Source organism: Corvus cornix, chromosome 3 (assembly GCF_000738735.6).
Source record: "Corvus cornix cornix isolate S_Up_H32 chromosome 3, ASM73873v5, whole genome shotgun sequence".
In the NCBI taxonomy this organism is placed as follows: domain Eukaryota; kingdom Metazoa; phylum Chordata; class Aves; order Passeriformes; family Corvidae; genus Corvus; species Corvus cornix.
In genome coordinates, this window is record NC_047056.1 from 82,615,253 (window position 1) to 82,636,174 (window position 20,922).

The 20,922-nt window shown below is 36.2% G+C and overlaps 1 protein-coding gene across 1 annotated transcript in view; it reads right to left on the bottom strand.

Annotated features, from left to right (window-relative positions):
- Positions 1-467: 467 nt before the first annotated feature.
- Positions 468-20,922, bottom strand: part of MEI4 (meiotic double-stranded break formation protein 4) — a 94,670-nt gene continuing 74,215 nt past the window's right edge. Inside the window, exons 8-9 of the mRNA XM_039568607.1 lie at positions 12,066-12,275; positions 468-10,214 (exon numbers count right to left, since the gene is read on the bottom strand). Of these exons, the coding sequence (XP_039424541.1) occupies positions 10,182-10,214; positions 12,066-12,275 (243 nt within the window). The 3' untranslated portion in view covers positions 468-10,181. The remainder of the gene's footprint in view (positions 10,215-12,065; positions 12,276-20,922) is intronic.

Sequence of the window (20,922 nt, forward strand, 5' to 3'; positions counted from 1 at the left end):
TGTGGGAACAAAGACTTACGGATAGCAGATCTTTAGCAAGTACCACTCAAAAAAAAAATCAAACTTAGAGACAGGTACTTTTCTTCTGTTCTGTGCCACAGACCACTCTCTTAGGACACAATGACTGCAGAAACATCTCAAGTTTCAAACTGGAGACACCGAAGACAAAATTACAACATATTTCAAGAAGAACTGAGCATCAGCTGCTCATAAGATTTAAACCAAAGAAAAAGCAACAATTCAAATCACAGAAGTTTCAGTTGCTATGGCATACAATAGCCATTAATATTTTTGCATAATTTATTACAAAATTACGGCACATAAAAGAAACAAGTCTAAAATAAAAGAAAATACAAGTAAGGTATATACAAAGTATAAGTATATATGCATATATATTTAAAAACAGAAATAAACCAAATATATAATAAAAAAGTGAAATTCTAAGATAAGATTCTAATAGGAAAAAAAAAAGAGAATCTGTGTCACTCCAAATCATGCATTTTATGAAAAGAGTTGCAGATATTATATTTCATGCAAAACAAGTACTATCAAAATTTCATTACAACTCTAAAGCAAACTTTTGTCAGCACTTTCCAGATTCATCTTGGGCTTAACTTTTTTCTTTGAAATTATTCACAAGTTTGTGTGTTAACACTTTTTGTCTTTGTAACTTACAGAGTTTCTGTGCTAGAGGAGGAATATCCTTAAAATTTTGGGCAATCTGAAGACTTCAATATGTGAAAGTTGTTACTGGATATAGCTGGCCTCAATTTCTAGAAATTAAAATAAAATTTTCAAAATCTTTTTACTTCCATGTATTAATCTTATGAAGCTAATGGGTTTTGAAAAAAAATCCTGTAAAACCAGATATAAATAGAAATTGAATGCTTGATAATTCCAATAAAAGTCCAAAATACAATAGTTTCATTACAAGAAATATAGACTACTAACTCTAATGTATCTACCTTACTCTCAACATCCGTAAATGAAAACTTGCCTCTCCTGATTTCATGATGATATCTGCACTGTAAAGGTTAATCTTGAAAGTGCTGTGAACAGAAATCGACACTAGCATAAATTCACAACAATCACAATTTTAACATAATTCCTAACATTAAAGCTGAAGAAGTCAGTATTACTTGCACTAATTACTTTTATTTTTTATTGTTTATTTACCTTCTTAATTTCTTGCACACTACTGAATTCATCTTCACTTTCAGCTTCTCTCTTCTGTAATAACTCAGCAGCAGCTATTTCAGGAGACAGCCTTTACTGAAAAACAGGTATCTCATTGTAACTTTTTGAATTGTTACAGATTTTTATAAAAGTTTCTTTTTTCCAGAGTATACTTTGAGGCTCTATTCCCACTAAAGCTGTCCTTTTGAAGGTCAAACCAAGATACTCTTCTTTTTCTTAGTGATTTACCCTCCCCTGAGTCTTAATTTCTTTACTGTCAGCTGCTCCCCCTTGCAGTTACTATTTCCTTCAGGATGATAAACACCGGAGTTGATAAACGGGTAAGATCAGTGGTGCTATCAAAGATTTAAACAGGTTCTGGAGATGGAATCTGAATATATAACAGGACCCTTAGCTTTGATGATCCCCCCTTTAAGCCTGGCTTGTTCTCCTCTACCTTGGGAACCTTATGTAGACTGTCATTTAAATTTCCTCTTGGAAGTTTGCCCATGGCTCAGACATGCTACTACTTGAGTAAACTGAAAACTGACAAAAGCAGCATTAGCAAAAAGTAATGATAAATGTTGGTGACTGACTGCAGAGAGCTATCCTGGAGTGTAATTGCGGGGGACAGTGATAAGACTGACAGTGGTTGATACTGTCATAAGTGATCTGATTGTAGGGCGTAAGGAGAGAACTTGCAAATCACAAATGTGGCGCAGAAATCAAGAGGCAAAATTAATCAGAGGAATAAATAAAACACAGAAAATTCAGTTAACAGAAAAAAAATAAAATTAATGTCTCCAGGAAGAAAATAGTCTTGTATGTACTAGAGATTTCAGCCCAGGATGATATCTTGTCTCCAGCTGCTCATTTGTGGTCTAGCTCTCCTATGCCATCTACTTTGGACACAAAGGCACTAGCTCTACTTTTCAGGAATCCTTTTACTCTGACTTCTCTTTTTTCTCCTTCCTGGAAGTTCAGGCCCCATGGCTTGTTACCCATCTAATGCTCTGCTCCCCTGCTTCCTCTAGGACTTTTCCTGACACCCTCTCCAGAGCTGAGAACCTCTGGTGACATTTCCTTTGGAGTAGGATGACATTTAAAGCAAAGGGCACAAACCCTGCAATGAGATTTGTAAACACAGATAACTACTATCAGGCAAAGCCTAACACACCTACACAAATTTCTGGCAACAGCCACATCTGTGAGAAAACTTATTTCAATCTCTGCATGACCTTTGAAACCTGAGGACTTTGTCTGTTCTGGTGAATTAGAGAGTGTCAGGACAGAGAAGTTAAATCATCTATTGCTGAAATGTCAGACTGAGCAGGGATCACTGATTTTCCACACTTGGATGAGTGACTCACCTGGACACCACATAAGAAGAACAAACAAATGTCCTTACTACTGCGTTCAGGGGCCGCCTTTTGAACCAGGAGACTACAAATGCCTTTTGTGAGAAGCCCTACAGGTCATATTAGCTTAAGGTAATTCTTTGATAAATCTGTGGGGTGAGTGATGCAAACAGGACAGGCATCTATCACAAGAAGAAAATGAAGAAGAGGAAGGGGGAAAGAGAAAGCAGTTAAGCACACAAAGAAGAAAGGAGAGCCCGGGAATAGGTAAGGTTGCAGACACATCTACTTTTTCTTGAACTGACTGAAAAGGTCAGTTCCCAAAATTACTTCTACACTGCAGGGATCATGACAGCCTACTAAACTGCTCTTCTTCATGCACCAAAACCATCTCAGTTGAAACGAAGAGCACATTTGTGCCAGACTGAGCCATCTTAACCAAACACCTATATCAGTGTGATCAGAGACTGGTTAGATCTGGCTAGAGTTTAGCCACTTCTTTCTCTGAAAAAAATATAAAAAAAGCCATGTCTAAATCTTACTGCACAAACCTGTCCAGTAGTGGACTTAAGTGTCTAAGATACCCAGCACAATGTACGGTGTTCTTGTACAAGCAGCTACAACGTGCTCAAGGAAGACTTCAATTATACAAAGCAGACCAAGTACAATCTCAGCTAGAATTACTACTCTCCAAGCAGAATAATGTTATCAGAAAGTTATCAAATCTGCTCAGGATATCAACACAAATAATGCTGCCTAGAAGACTGAATCATAGGGGAGAGCCTAGAGAGTTAAATGAAAGCAAGTGAAGAATATAAGATCTGACAGGGACATGGAATATAAAATGGATGTATTCCTGTTTATCAACACTTTGTAGCACATTACCAAGACAACATGTAAAATGTTCAGATATTTATCAGTCTGTAAATTAGTAAGATATTTTTTCGCTTATAATTTCTCATCTTCCTTTAAAGTGCTGCTGATGTGAATTCAGTCACTGAGCTTGAAAGTGGATTTGATCGTTTGGTTATGATAAGCCCTTTTCTTCAAAATGTTTTTGTAAATAATCCATCCAGAAGAAATACATTAAAAACCCTCTAAAAACTACACAGGCTTCTTCATCAGTGTAATTTATAAGGTTTTTGTCTTTTCTGCTTTTTGGGACAAGAGTGCTATGGGAGCTTAGGACTCATGCTTCTGCTTTTTTATTAATTCCTGCATCATGAGTGCTTCTTGAAGCTAAAATTAATAAACCAGGAACAGGAACAAAAAACCCACTCTAAGTAACCCTGAGTAAAGAATGTAGAATCTAACCCTTAGTTATGTCCATGTGCCTGCAGCCACCAAAATAGAGGTGAAAGATCTTGCAAGAATAAAATAGGTAAGAAGACCTTGGGATTGTTTCATTTTAAAGGTGATCACACAATCTCAGAATTTCTTCCTTCTCATTAACTGTCAAACAGGTACAGTTAGCTCTCACTGTATGGGCTGCCTAACCAAGGCTGAAGCCACAAAGGAAGGAGTTAATAAGGGCAGATATGGTATTGGTGTGCAGTCTAGTCACAGAGCACAACAAAGCCTTTCAGCCATCAGCATTTTCCCTTGGTAAAAATGAAAACCCTTAGTTTATTTCAAAATAGCCATAAGGGAACTTTGTGAGGAACAGGATCATTAACTTAGCAGTGAAATGATTTGAGTGCAACCTGCCTCCAGTACCTTTTTCAACTTTACTAGAAACTAATGAGTGGAAAAAAACAGAAAGTTTTTTCCGGTGAGATACATGAATGACACACAATTCTTTAACTTGTTTCACTTACTGCCTTAAATGGTTTTAATTCTGCAGCATAAATAATGTTAAGCAGATTTTCTTTCTCATTCGGAACAAAAAACTAGAAATGCCAAACACAATCCTAGAGTTCTAGTCTGTTTACTTCTTACAGTTTGGGATGTCAGTTTTGGTTTATATAATCATTAGGAGGAAAAAAGTGGAGTTGAGTATGCTGCTCAAGAGTATACATTAATGTCACACAGAGGTGTTTGCAACCATACCTTAGTGCAACAAGGAATTTGTAGTAGTATCCATGTGGAACAGGCTTCCTTTGTGCTTCTATTAGCTTTTAATATATGAGTAGACTTTTGACAGCTCAAATAGTACAATCTGTTTTCTGAATAGTAGAACAAATTGCTGCACTAAAAACCTACAAAAATCTATTACATTCTAAGGGTGGTAACCCAACATTTAAAGTGTTACATAGTTTCTTATAAATTCTGTCTACTCAAATCAGCATTTTATATAAAAAAGAGAAAAACAAAGTCTCCTTTGAAATAGTTAGCTTGTTTGCCTTAAAAAGTGATACCTAACAGAAAAAAATAATATCAAATGGGACAGTAGCAATCTACCTTGCCTAGTTATGAGGGGTTCCTTTACTATATTTTTTGACAAAACACACATGAAAATCTGCAACTGACTCTTTATTTAGGAAGCAGACTATGCTTAGTTTTATAAAGCAGACCTGTAGTGAATTACCTGCCAAGTGTCCAGGTGCCTGCCCTGGTGATCCAAACCAGTAATGCTGTGGATCCCTGAAGTGCACAGTGCTGAGGACACTGCACGAGCAAGAGTGAACGTTTTTCTTATTGCCTGTCCTCACTCCAGCCTAATGGCAAGGACCCTGAAAGCCATGATTTGTTCCTGCTGCTTAGAAGGATGTTCCTGCTGACCCTTAGAAGGATGACACACTGCTGAAGGATTTTAGAAAATTTCCCTGGAGTTTGCACTTTCTGGGAGGTCTCATCAGCTTTTATCTTTTTGTTTCTTTTTCTCATCTGTCTCTTTTCCCTTGTATTGTGAAGACAAGACAGCCTCAGAGTAAAGTTAATGTGGAATTATCTCAGCCCTTAGAATAATTTTTATGGATGGCTACTAAGATAAATTGAAAGATTAGCTGAAAAACACTCGGTTGTCTTCAAGGCCTGAAGAACCTTGATCTTCGTAGGACTCATTACCACATGAATAAGGAGTACCACTGAGGTTCCGGTGAGGTATGTTGATATCCTGTAAAAGTCCTGAAAACAGATATTGAGACTTCCCCTGAGGACAGTTCGCCCTCTTCTTTCCACCATACCATCCCCCCAAAAGAAAAAGAGCTTAAAGGAGTCAGTCACTAAGAAAAATAGCAAGCTACAAGATTAATCTTTCATTCTTTCTTTTTCTGGATCAAGATCTATTTCCTAATCTCTGGTTCAAAAGACAAAGCTCAGAATACACAATGGCCAAAAGTAACAACTTTCCAGAGGAAGACAGAATGAAGAGCTGTGAAGGTCAGAAATGACCTGGTATCTTCATCCGATAACAAAAAGTGTAGTATATAAGTGTGTTCACAGCCTTCTTTGGTTGTAAAACCTTCTTGTTAATTCTTTACGTCAAAAAGATAACAAAAAATTAGGCTGACACAATTTTTTCTTGCATTCAGCAGAAACATAAAGCAAATGCTTCACTAAAGCAATAGAGCTCACTTATGTTACAAGAAAACAGATTAGGCTCTGTGCTTCCCTTGTAATAGTACCTTTGCTTTCAGTGTTTTATCTGTTTTATCTTCTTTCAGTACACAATAGTAATTTACAGGAGTTGAAATTTCTGTTGTTTTCTCCAGAGATTTTACTTCATAATATTCCTCTGACTGTACAAACTCAGCTGAATACATCAGAGAGCATACTTATGAAATCCATAGGTGTTGTCATGCTGTGGTCAGAGGAAGTCAACTGCTCTGGAGGACAGAAACGAATTTCAGTCTCCACAAGCTGGAAAGAAAGTCTGCAAAGAATATAACTAAAGTCAGTAATTATAACTGCAAAAAACCTCCTGTGCTTTGACAGAAGAAAACCAGAAACAGCAGCTGACAGAAGAAAGCAAGAAATCACTGAGACATCTTCGAGGAGTAACCAGCATCATTGCTAAAATCTGCAGTGTACAGTTTCTCCTGTATGTGCCAGAGAAATTGTTAACAAATGCATGTGTGCTGCTTTTTAAGCTGCATGTACTGAAGAGCTGAATTCTGTAAGGTGCCAGAATTGGCCTAAGTCACATGAATCACTGGCATTTATGAGAAAAAGCAAAGAAAAAAGACTGCCCTTTTAAACACCACCAATCAAAAGATCTTGTCTTGGAACTATTTCTATTCACTGGGGGATGTTACTGGTTTGCAGAGACTGTTTCCTCAAGTGTAATTTGAGCGATTGTCTCAAACATGAACTCAAGCCTGGTAAGAAAGTGATATGCAAACAGTTCTCCTCTCAAGGATGAGCCTCTCTTCAGTGTAACTATTTTAAGGGTGGGCATAACACCTAAGAATTCAAGCTGAATTTGAAATCAGCAAGTTTAGAAGAAACCATACTGAAAGAATGGCTTAATTAAAGCAGGACTTTAAACTAACTTTGTTTGTTCAATTAAAGAAGCAGGTGCAGACTAAGTGAATTTACTTATATGCAAAAAAGAAAAAACTAAAAGATAAAGAGGGTGAAACAATTTATGTAAGGGGGAGATGATTTAATAAAGGCCTAAGTGAAGCAGACCATCTGGTTGAAGCTGCAGAAATTGTCTCAAATCAAGGCAATTAAGAACTGCAGAACAGAAAAATACCCTTACTAGCGTGTGAGAGACAGAAAAGCACAATCCGGGAAAGCTACAAGTATAAAGCTATAGAAACAAAAAAGCAATAAAACGTCTTTGAGTTAAAGTGAAACATACTTATGTGGACAGCTGCTCAGGGAAAAACAAACATCCTTTGCTTTTCCTGTATTTGTGCTTAGCATTATGAATAATTAAGAATACTTTAAAACTTGCCCTTCTTTTCATTACTTAACTGAAATAGAGTAAGATGCTAATATTAATGTAGTCCTCTGATTTTATCTGACTGTAGTTCCTAACTACTTCTCTCTCAAGCTGATCACTGAGACTGGCACTTCAGGGAGGATCAGTGCAAAGTGTCCAGCCTGGGAAGGAAGTCTCCTTTGCAGTGATACAGGTTGGGAGTGCCTGGCTGGAGAACAGTTCTGCAGGCAAAGCCCTCAGGGGCCATGGTGGGCAGTGAGCTAACTGTGAGTCTGCAGTGGCCATGGCAGTGATGAGGGCCAAGGGCATCCCAGGCTGTGTCAGCAGGAGCACAGTTTAAGGGAAGGGATCACCTCCCTCTAATCAGCACTCATTAATCTGCAGCTATACTACTGCCCATTTTGGGCCCCCAGTAAAAAGATGCTGATAAACTAAACCGAAGTGTATTCAGCACAGGGCTATAGAAATGCCTGGGGCTCCAGCATCTGTGCCACCAGGGGGTTAAGGGAGCTGGGCCTGATCAGCCTGGGAAAGAGATGGTTGCAAGGGGATCTAACAGCAGCCTCCAGTGCCTATGGGAAGGGTATCAAGGGGACAGATCCAGGCTCTGGGTGGTGAAAAGACTTAAGACGCTGGTCATAAATGAAGTAACTGTATACAAGTTCAGACTGCATACAAGAAAACATTTTTTTCACCATGAAGACAGTCAAGCAAAAGAGCAGCTATCCAGTTTCCATCCTCGAGAGTTTTCAATACCTGACTGAATAGCAACAGACAATATTGATTCAACCAACATGGATTTGATCCCACAGCTAATGTTGATTGAAGCAGGAGGTTGGACTAGACACCTTGAGGTCCCCTCCAACCCGAATTTTCCTATGATCCTGTGAACATCAACTAAACATTGCACCACAGTAAACTACAAACTGTATCAGATACTAATGCATAGATAACTGAATGAAAAAAAACCCAAATTATTATAGGATTAAAATAAGGTACAACTTAATTTTCACTGTTACTGACATATATAAGCAATAACTTGTAAAATCAATAACTTACAGATTATGAAAAGATTGCAAATTAAGTTTACAAAAACATCCTGAGACAGTTCACTTCAAAATCCCACCCACTGCTGTCATTAGTAGGCATGCAAAACTTTAGGGAATAGAACAGTCAATGGAGCAGCACTAGAATAAAAATTTATTTTCTTTGTCTCATAATTTTTCTATTTTCATAAAAAGAGACACTCTACCACAAAATTCTTTTAAAACAGATAGAGACAGGCATGAAAGTCAGTCACCCAGAAAGCTAAGAATGTGGCAGAACAGCAAATTATAAAATAATAAACTGCTATTAGGCTACTAATAAATAAGCATTGCTAATTCAACCATATAAATATGTAATTTAACTGTGTGTGTGCGCTTATATATATATCTGTATTTATAAGGCTGAACAATTTGCATTTGCAAAACATTAACATTTTGCCAACATCTAAAGTACATGTGTTTACAAAAAAAGAGATGTGCAAGAAAAAAGAAATATCATTGGATTGTTCATTTTAAAACTGTAAGGGTAACTCAGGTAAAATACTCCAGACAGCAATGACAAGTCTGACCAAACTATTTTCAGTGTTTCCTATTTAAGTGTATGAGATGTTATGCTCAGCACATCGGACCTTGAGATTGTTCTTTTGAGACATCCAATAGTCTACACTCAGCAAAGAGCACAGGTACTTTCTCTGGATTTGGTATTCCTCTCTGGAGGCCACACAAGTAAAACTTGGACATGGTCATACCTACTTAGTAAGTACCTGAAGACTTAGTTTAAGTCCAAGATGCAGGCAGGTTTCTTGTAACCTAGTTGTAAATTCTCCAGGGACTGTCTCAGTCATCCTGTTAATTTCAAAACTAAAGACAGTGGTGTTTACTCAAGTTACATCTAACAGTCATTGGATAAGAGCAGAAATTGTCTGAAGAGCAGGGATTTAAACTTATTTTAATTTCCTACTCTAAAACATATAAGGTATCACAAATGTGGGGTTTAGTTTTCAGATTAAGAGACCTAAATGCATGTTTGTGGTGGTGAGGTACATATCTAAGCTTCTGCTATCACCACAATTCAGTTGCCTAAGCAGACACATTTAAGTGACAGTGCCACTAAAGATGCTCCAGGATATCAGAGGCATCTACATGAAGAGAGAAAATGTGACACAGGACTTAAAGAAGATCTGCAGTCCTTTGGGGCAGCAGCTAGATACCCAGACCAAAACACTGGGTTACTTTTCAAGTGTTTCATAGATTAGATATCCCAACCACATGGAGACATCTAAATGTACAAGTCTACCTTTGGCATTTTTGTCTTGAGGTAAGTCCCCTCTTAGTGAAAAATCTCCAAGAAACAAGAGACAACAATCTAGTAAGTATTCTGATTGCAGGGGTTATTGCCCCCACCAAAGCTGAGGTGTTCATTAATATGGTTCACTGCCCTATTTAATTCTGCATTAAGGAGATAAAGAGAGCCCAGGTGACCAGTTAACAGCACTTTTGCAGAGAGGCGAGTGTGTGTCTAGATTGCTACAATGGCATTGTAAGGGGAACTCTCACTCTGCCTCAACACTTCCAAAGCTGCACAACTGTTCCAAATCCCTGTCAGAGCATAAGCGCCATGTAGTTGTGCCATCTCTGGATACAAACCCTTATCTTTCTGTATGCTGTGAAAAAAAAATTTCAAAAATCATGTCTCAAGTGAGCAGTTACTTCAAAACTTACCAAGGATGAATATATTTCCCAAAATACATCCATTGCTTTTCCAGTGGCCTAGAGAGCTTGCTGGTGAGAAAGTGCTACAATCTGCAAAGAGGAAAATATGTGTCCCTTTTTACCTAAGTTGCTTACTAACAACAAAAATACTTTTTGCCAACTGATGAGCAAATATGGTGTTCAATCTAGGGTGGAAACTTTTCTTTTGAACAACAGTCTTGAAACAGCACACATTTTGCTATTATATAGATGCTATTATCCTTCTGAGTTTTGTGTCTTTTACTTACATACTACTTTTGAATGAAGCTCTTTTCAAAAAAATTAAAATGAGAATTATTATATCAATTAGATAATAGTTCATTCCTTTCCTTGCTGTTTTTGTAATCATGCTTTCAGCACTGTGGAGGGAGAAGGAAGAACTGATCCTCCACCAGACTAAACAAACAAACAACAAACAAACAAGTAAAGCAGCAACAAAAAGGGCACAGTAGTTTCTGAGTGGCTACCAAACTTATACATTGATTTATTTTCTTTAGCTTGGCTAAACTTATCTGATTTTCTCATGTGACTATTCAGGAATGCTTGTTTTGCAAATCAAATGTTTCTGTTGGAACAAAGTTAGCTAGAAGAAAGCACTAAACAAACGTTACCATGTGACATATCAAATATGAAGTTTCAGAAAAAAAAACGGGCTGGTGTCTTAACTAAGGAATGCTCTCTGGGGAGCCAAGTCACCATCAAAGCAACCTGCTTTCTAAATATCAATGTATTTACATATACATAAAGCAAAGGTTTATTATGAAATAAATTAAAATTCAAATTAACAAGATAGTGGTGTTTCAGAGAATTTTCCTGATATAAAAATTGATCTGATGAAACAAGTTCAAGTGGAAGGACAAGGACTAATAATCAAAATACTTTGTATTTATTGTGAGTATACACTTCTAGGAGGCCTAATGAACCTAAAATGTTGTTTATCTAATAGAAAAAAATGCCATTCATCATAATAGTTACCCTTTAGATTTATCAAAGACTCTGGTTCAGTTAAGGTGTTGTTGAACTCACCCTTAAAAGACTATTTAAGATAATTTCTGTTAAAATATGTTACTTTAATTATTACTATGAATATAATACCATCACACAGAAAAAAAAAATCAGATAATATGGAAATGTACCAAAGGGGATTTTATCAATATTCATTAGTTTTTAGCAGAAAGTTTTAAAGTAACCATTAGATGAGCTACACTTCTTCAGATTAGATCTCTGAAATCATTACTCAACTCAGAGTGAATTAGGCCTATTGTGCCTAAACTTGTGCATACACAAGTAAACCCAAGCAGTATAGAATGAATGGAAGAAAGTTGTGAAACTGAGCACCAGATTTTATTTTGCTCAAGTAATGACTCATTTGATTATCAGTAACAAAGTCGGTCCTATAAGAATTTGTACTGGTAAGTTACCAAGTTTAAAATAAACGTTTCTATTTCAGCCAACCAGATACTGTCTCTAAATCATACAGAAGCTTACAACTCTTAAAGGACAGGCATTAGTCTCCTAACTTGGAAGCTCTAGGCACATATTATGACTCTACTTTAAAATTCATAGTGTTTATTTTAAACAGCACTTGAAACAACTTTCTTTGTTCCATTTTCACTGTGTGCACAAACACCAACACACAGTTTTCCATTATAAGAAACAGCATTTATTCAAAATGGCACCTGGATTATTACATTTCTTCTACATTCAAAATTGGAAATAATTGCATTATCTCTGAAACTGCTGTATAGAATAGTAGTTTAACGTAAATGTTCTCCAATAAGGATAATTTCCCTGTCTGGCTCGAAAACTTTCCAGTGCAATCCCACAACAAATGCACAGTTAAAAAGTAGGCTGCTTGTTTTAATCAATTTGCATTTGACCTGAGTTCAAAAGAACACTCACTCTCCATAAATATAAAGAAAACAAAGGGAATTCATCTGAGAGATGGAGAATAATTTGATCAAGGTTCTTCAGAAATTTGATTTTTTCTTCTCCTCCATAGTTTGAGCTTGAAATGTTACTTTCTTGTGTCTCATTTTGAAGAAGTTGTTCCAGAATCATGCACAAAAGAAAAATATTCTCATACTGGGTGATGTCGTACACAGACTGGACCTGGGAATAAAGAAAAATCAGTACATAAGTAGAGTGTGAAAACATTTCTGCAGCATAACATCTCAGATGACAGTTTAAGGGATACTGTTAAAATTTGCAGTAATATTTATATAATCAGGACATCTATACATTCAGTATGATTACTTCTAAAAAATGTTTTCCCTTTCGTGGTAACAGTCAAACAACTAACACTGCATCACACTGCCAAATGAGAAGTCAACATAACCTCCTCTTCATGAGAAGGTTTGCTTTACCTAATTATCCACAGGCTATGACACACCATAGTGATGTGCAGAAAAATAACAACAGTAACAGCTTTGTTTGTTTTGGGCATATAATTAGAATTGGTGGATTTCTGTTTTCTGAGAAATAAAATAACAAGTCAAAAAAAATTTTTTATTCCTATATATAGACACTCATCTATTCAAGTGACACCTCCAGAAAACAAAAGTCCAAATTCTCAATCTCAATAGAAAATGCTCAAGCCAGTTCTGAGCCACTTAAAGTGGAATATTCTGTTTGTCAAATAAGCTGGAACAAGAACACTGACCAAACTAAAAATATTTAGGTGTCTTACAGCTTTATCCAACATAAATTTACCTGTCCTGTATTTAGAAACTGGAATTTTACACAGAAGCTTTCAGAACTCTTCTCTCCATAGGAAATAACTAGTAAGATACAAACTTAAACCTTGGAGAGTTGTCTCTCTGGAATGAAATTCTGTGTCCTCCTTAACAGCAAAATCTACCAATAATATGAGATGACTTTGTTCTGAAAAAGTCTGCAATTACAGTAGGTAGATGATCAGAACTGAAAGGTAAAATCATAACTGCTAGAAAATTAATTATGTATTTTTAAAAATTGACCAATAGCTCTAGCAAATCTAAAAATCTGTTTAGACCTGTGGTACAAAGCGAAATGGGTGCAGGCTTCAACACAGGTCTATGAAAAAGCATCAAATCATTGTATTCAGTCTAAATTACATACTGTAAGACTTTCCAAAGTGTGAAATTTATTATACAACCATTGCTTTTACAAAAAATGTAAGTTAATTTTGATTCCACTAGAATCTAAGAAAAAGACAGCACTTTACCTTCTCCAGCTAAAACTGTGGAAGATGGTGGCTCAGAAATTGCTCACTTGGATTTTCTGAGATAGTAGTTATTAAACCTAAAATCTGTGTTGAAGCACACTACGGTAATGGTTTTCAGGCAGCCTCCCACCTCAGAGACAAAATTAAGACACACAGCCATCCTATTGCAAAGCCTCAATGTAGCAAAAGAATTTTGCTGAGTTTTCTAGAAATCTTGAAAATTAGGTTCGTTACCAAAACATATACCAAAACAAAACCTAGCCTTGCATACTCTTGTTCTCTCTCTCTGGAACCTGGTAAGAAAAATGTACAATTCAGAAGCTGCTGCCAAGAATTCAGTATTGACATTCTTATCAGAACAGACAGCAAAAAATGTAAAAAGACAATATTAAGTATTTGCATACTTCTAAAGTCCAGTTAAATCAAACTGCCTAATTTGGGGAAAACCTCCTTCCAAAGCAGAGGTAATAAAACAGTCTGTTTCTTCAAATGTCAAACACCCAGCCCTATGACAATCATGCCTATACACTGATTGTTTTGACTATTAAATAATAGTGGGAAGCTAAATATACTTACTTTGCTTATTATACTAAATTACAGCTTTCAAAGTTGAGAAAATAAGTGTTATTAATGATTTACTGAATTTCTAAGAAATAGACGATTCTAAAGCCCTACAAATTCTGTTCCTAGGACTTTCAGTGTAGGGGTCATCTGACCAAACACAGGCATCAACAAGCTGAGATAGTTATCCCTTGTTCCTGTTTCAGCCAAGGGGAAGCAGGGGGTGGGACACAGTTGCCTGAATGTAGATATCTATTGCCATTTCACATGCCCAAGGGTAGCAGCTGTAAGCCAGGAGGAGTACCTTAGATGTGCTATTAGATGACTGAGTTTTTGCAACTGAGTAGTTCTCAGGATCTTTCAGCATGTAATTCATCCCACTCCAAACCAAAACCTCAGATATACCATGTCCTGGAGCTCTTCACAGTGATAAAGTGTGACTGTGCCCAGAAAAAAATGACTATGTGGTAACATAAATAGAATTTCTATGCTTAGTTCCTATAATTTGGAAATTAGATGTACAACATTACAAGCAGAAATCTTTGTTTGACTCTCAAGTGTTGGCCTTGAAAATTCACTCCTTTTATATGAGTAATCAATATAAAATGTTTTACAAAGGCAAATTATGTCACTTCACTTAACTTCCTGTAACCTCAGGCTCTCCCAAGCAGTTAAGCAACTGTGTTACTTTCAGTGGGTCTTGAAAGGTGCAACTAATTGCAGCTTAGTAAACTATCTGATTATGGATAATAGAATCCACAAGTTAACTAATTAGCTTCCTCTACAAATAGTACTGCATTACAAGAAAATTGCTTTAATCACACAGAACTGACATTGAAGAGAAAAGAGGAAGTATTTTTTTGAGATAATTGCTTTTCTGGAGACAAATGTACTTTGAAATATTGTATTATATAACCGAGGTGGGGGGAAATCAGTCTAGAACGTTTTCTGGCTCAAGGCTTATTATTAACCTTTTCAATCCATTTAATAATCGGAACAAAATGTGTCTCTCTTTCTTTTGTTAGATGCCTTCTGTAGCACTGATTGATGCAATTACTACCAATGTCAATTTGTGCCACATAATTTGTAAAGGGATGCCTTGATTGTTCCCTAATGGTGCAAAGGCAGACAATAGGCCTATTAATCTTGCCCACCAATATGGGTGAGTGGGTAGCTGTGCACGTATGTGTACACACACAGCTATCTTGAAAGTTCAGAAGGTGTGTCTATAAAGCAAGCCTCATACATATATGCTGCTCTTCTAGAATATATTAATAGCAACTTTAAGCAACTTTAACACTAACTCTGTTTTTCAATGAATATTAAGATAATCACTCTTCTCACAATCAGACAGGTATGCAATATGGATTTTCAGATGCTATTTTTTATGAGATCACTCCTCATCAGTTTTGCCTCACCAAATACTTGGAAATGTGTTTCCTAACAGTAATAAGCATTTTTCATGTACCTCAGTATTTAATTTTTGAAATTATTTTCTTATTATGATTTCTCAATACAAATAGACTTTTTAGAGTTAAGTAATTTAAAAAATATATATTATTTATATAAAATTGAGCTTTACATAAGATGGAAACAAGGGTTACAAGGACCTCCTGGCTGGATCTGATGATCTGCTAATCAGAATTAATTGTATTTATATCACCAAGTTCAGAAGTGCAAGAAGTGTCAAAATGTTTGGTTGAAATTAATTCTTCAGGCTTCTCCTACATTACATTGTGACCACCTGGAATAGGACACACATTTACTACATAATTTGAAAGCAGGGAAGAAGTTCTGTTACCTGTCTTTGTTACAATGCTATCACAACCAGTACTAGTATGTTAAAATAAACTGCTGTATCCCAGATCCCTGGCCCTTTATTATACTTCCTCTTTGCTAAACAACAAACCAGATGGTCACAGATCAAATTCCAAGCCATTGCTGACTTACTGGATGGGTTTGGAGTCTTGGTGAATAGATTAGGAAACAGATTCCAAATTGTACTTAGAATATTTTTGTCTTCTTGTCTGTCTTGGGATGACTTTATGATGTGTATCCCATATCGCTGCCCTATGCCCAGAAATTAATTTTTGTGCCTTTCTATGCCTTTAAACTGAGCCTGAGAGGGGGAAGGAAAAACTGAGCAAAACTTTTTCAAAGCAGTTTGCAGCTTGTTCAAGATCACACAGAGATAGCAATTTTTTTTTCCCAGCTGTGGCAGGGGAGTGAGGAAGCCCCCAGCTTGCTGCTGCCCAGTCAGTTTCTGGCCAGTTTCAGCTTCTTTTTCTCCAGAGAGAGACTGAGAGTTGAATTTTTTCCCTTCCCTGGAATTTCGGATGTTCTCCCTTTTCTACTGGACTGCTTCAATATCAGAGCACATCAGGAGGACTTTCCACTGAGCACAGAGGGCCTGGCCCTGGGCCAAGCCCCAGCTCTGAGGAGACCAAAGGGAGGACTCTGACACTTTCCCAGGTTTTTTTCTCCACAGCGAGAGACTTTATTATTCAGCATTACTTTCCTTTTCCCATGTGTGTTTGTTAAATAAATAGTTTTATCTCCTTCACTTTCCTTCGAGGAAAATTTATTTTCCCCGGACCTGGTGGGGGAGGGGTGGTGACCTGCCTTCTTCTCAGAGGATATATTTCTAAATTTGGCCAAACCGGATCATTGTCTTAGTGGTTCATGCACATTTATATAATTTATTCAAATGCCCTTAATAACAGCAATATAAAACCAGAAAAGAAACCAAAGAAATTCTCTACAATTCTTAAGCCAGGTCACCAGCCACAAGTCAAATTTCTAGTGATGCAGTCTGTTGGGCCTGGAATTTTCACATGCAGAAGGCTGATGGCACTTTCTGGGTAGGGGCAGGTAAATTTTATTCCTTTTACATCTCAAAGGACCTAAAGAACAGAGACAATACTTTATCATTGCAAATAAAAATTAGATGAAAAGAAAGAGAGCATGTTCATGGCAACTGCTTCGATGCAGCTCAGCTCTTATGTAGAAGTGTCAGCAACACCTGTACGCTCTCTGGGATACAGCACAAATGACTCGGGAAAACTTCTTTTTTTGGTTTAGAACAGAAGATTTAAATGCTGAAACTTCTGGCAAAATGAAAACAATTAAAATTAATTTAGAAGCACCATTATGTTTGATTAGTAACAAAAAGCTTCCCTCATTTTCTATCTCTGTAATTTAGTTAACATCTGTTTAGGCTTTTTTAGTCCCATGACAATACCAAGTTTAAATATATGTTTCAACAAATAATTCTACACAACATAATGCTACATAAAACACTGACATACCAATACAAACCTTACTCAGACTGGGAAGATGAGTGTTTATATACCTCTGCTATTTAGAAAGTCATAAAATTGACACTTCTAGATAGTTATTTTAGCGGAAAAATATTCTGCCCAGATCTCCCCAGTCCATCATATTCTAACAGCTTTGCTTCTTGTAAATTTTTTTTGCAACTTTTGCCTCCTCCATTTCTTGGCAAACCTCTACTATTCAGCAGGTATATAGCTTTTCATGCTAGCAAAGTGTCTTTCCTATGTTTCAAGAAATTATAAGTAAAATTTCACTGAAATATCAAGTGTTAAAAGCTAGTATTTCTCTTCTTATACATGCATCTTTTTCAGAGAAGCATAAAGGGTAGACTGAAATATACAATGTGCTACAGCCTGGCTCATTTTGCCTTCCAATGGAAGCACAGGCAGTAGGAATTGCAGCAGCATCAGCTGCTGGGCTGTGACTACTTAGTTAAGGAGCCTGGAGGATAGAAAAGAACCAAATCTGACATCTAGCCATTTCCAGGAAAAATCCCCCATGGCCTGTCGCCTCCTCAGGTGACAAAATGTAGCCAAAGCTCTTAGAAATTTTCCAGAGCAAGTAGAAACAAAGAGCATACATTTCTCTTGACACAGCCAACTACCAGCAAACAGATCATCTCAGCAAACAGTCCCAGTGCCCCCTTGCTTCCTTGCAGGTGGCTAGTACAGGCAGGTATACATGCAGACTGAATTCCGGGCAAGAAAATTAAAATTCATGGTCCAGGAGGCCACAGAGCAAGTGGAAGCTGATGTCCCACAGGAACACGGGACTTACCCAAAGCACCTGAAAATGTTTGAAGAGGAGCATGCCTGTTAGAAAATGTCTGAGCTTGATTTACATGGTTCTAGAGACACACAATCCTGGGTAGGCTGTTTAATGGACAATTACCCCAATTCTTTTTTTTGCTGTTGGTTCATTTCATTTTGCTGCCTTGGCTTTCTGGTGGTAAGAGGGGATGCTCCATCTAGAACTAAGAGAAAGGTGACTGGGACTAAGCAACAAGGAAGTGACATACTAAATGTAGTCACTGATGCTCACATAAATGAAAAAAATATTTCTGTGTTCACTATGCCTGCATATAGGAGGGAGACTTGTCTGAAATGGTTTTCTGCATTTTAACACTACAGTTCTAATGGGTATATAATTATAAATATAAGTTCCTAAATGGAGAGATAATTGACATCTTTTAAGAAAAACGTTTCTAAATTAGCGTAATGAAAAACAAGAAAAAACAGACTAACTGGAAACTCTATCAACTAACAGTCACCATTTGGTAAATTTTGTGTTTGTAAGGGAATGCTGAAAACATAAGTTTTCAGTAAAATCAACACTGGTTTACTCTACTCATCCAGTCTAGGTCAGAGATTAATGGAAATACATTTCAAGAATCACTGAATTGTTTCCTCAAGTGTCAATACATTCTCATCTTGTGAATAAAGGTTAATTCTCACAGGGAACTCTGTTCCTGACCCTTCAGTTTTCCTTTGAGAAATCCCTATCCAGGTTATTTATTGTTGTGTTCAAGTGCTAAATAGGAGACAAACATTTTTCAGAGTACAGTTAAGAACATATGGATAGTGGGCATTTTATTTCAAAACAACAGAGAAATCTTCTTAACTGGATATTCTACAAATACATAAATCACCTCTTTTTGATCATTAAAATTTACAAACCCAACAATATCCACAGTATAAGAAATCACAGTAGGATAAAAGAGATTATAGATAATTGTTGTTTAGTGTTTAAATAACATGCAGATATGCATCTCTAAAATATTTAAGGCAGGCATGCATGAAAGTCTTTACTAGAAATATTTTTGTTCTCTTTTCCTACTACTGTGTTAATGTAAAGGGTAATTACAAATTGTCATGATGCAGGATTTAGTTTTTAGCTAATTTGCATATCTCTTTAAGATCTTTCTGTTGTGATTTGAAATGCCTATTTCCTGAACAACCCTCCCAATAATCATAATCCTCATAACCATGTTAATTATTCACCTGCCAAGTAAGTTCAAACTGATATATATATCACATATATATATATGATATATATAAGTTCAAACTGATATATTCACATCATGTACAATTCCTTATTTAAATTTATAGCCTCACACCCCAAATTTTCAAAATATTTTCATCTTTTATTCAATGGGTTCTGAAATTCTATTTGTGTCTTTATTCATGCTGAGTATCACTTTACTCTCAAGTAGCTCCTTAGGTTTCAACTATTCTGCTTACAGAACAAGACAAAAGTGACTACAGAAAGGGTCAAGGAATTACCAATATTCGTAGAAGTTAAATTCCAGAGGAGAGACCATCAGATAAACTCTTGGAATCTACAGCATGTGCAGTGACTAGTCCTGAGCAAGATAGTGCCACCAATACTTTAGAAGTCCCAAACAGTCTCATGATAGAGAGGTTTCAAAAGGAACCGTAAGAATCTTGCAAAAATAATATCTGTCCAGATATAATTATTTGGCATACCCTGGAAAATACTTTTGATAGAATTTAAAGTGTTTGTTCTCTTTGCTATCTCCCAAGGGGAAGATACTTATCCCTGAGGCATCTACACATTGTGCCTCTTCCACGTATCACTTGGCAGGGTCATCTGTTACTAGCCCTTACTATGACACACTGAATTACGAGAAATTCCCAAGACATCTTAAGCAATATTATTCTTATCTAGTAACACAATTTCCACAGCATATTGTAAGAAATTAAATATGTCAGCAGCAGAGCACTGACGTTTCCATTTTGGAGTAAGAATCACAACAACTGCTTTGCAAATAACATAACAAAGACAGAGAAACCTTTAAAAACCAAATTCCAATCCCTGTTACCCTATTAAAGAAAGCTAAAATATAAGTTACAAAGCTACCTCATTTAGAGAGAACAGACAAAAATTATAAATCTATGAACCTTCTTAGGATAATGGGAATTTATAAACACATTTTATTCCAATCTACAAGGCATATACTTCAAATTTGACTTCTCTCAAGTATACTCTTTTTGAAATTTATTCTAAAATGGCAAAAATTAATTCTTCACAACTCAAAGCAGTGAAATATGTTGGTTTGATTTTGGTTTTGTATTTTTTTTCAGAAAAGAATCTGAAATAAAGATTGGGAATGTATCTATTATAGTGTGGGTCCTTCCAAATCAAATGGGCTACTTAAGAATATTTCTAGCTTAAAAATTAATTTATAGATCAGACAATCCCATGGAAGGTCTCTATCAGGACAAAGAAATCAACAAAACAATCTAATAAAATGTCTCAGTTATGAACTTCATTATTAGAGAAAGGGTTTTGCTGGGGTTTTTGTTTTTGGAGGACTTCGTGTACTTATAAGTGTAAGAGTACCACATGAAATAACCATATAATTGAAATAATAGATGTTGTTTGTTGACATAAGAAATTAAGTTCTCATCCTGCGAGAAATGTCATAAGCATACAGCAAGGCCAGTGATCTAAGCAGGTCTTGAAAATAAACATCATATATATAACATTTTTATAGGTAATAGGACACTAAGGTAATAAGATTAACTTTTGAGTAATAGTAATAATAAAAAGTCCTCCATTAATTAAAATCAAATCAGAAAACAATGGATTGCTGAAAAATACAGCTACATTAGATTAAAAAGATTTGACAGTTCA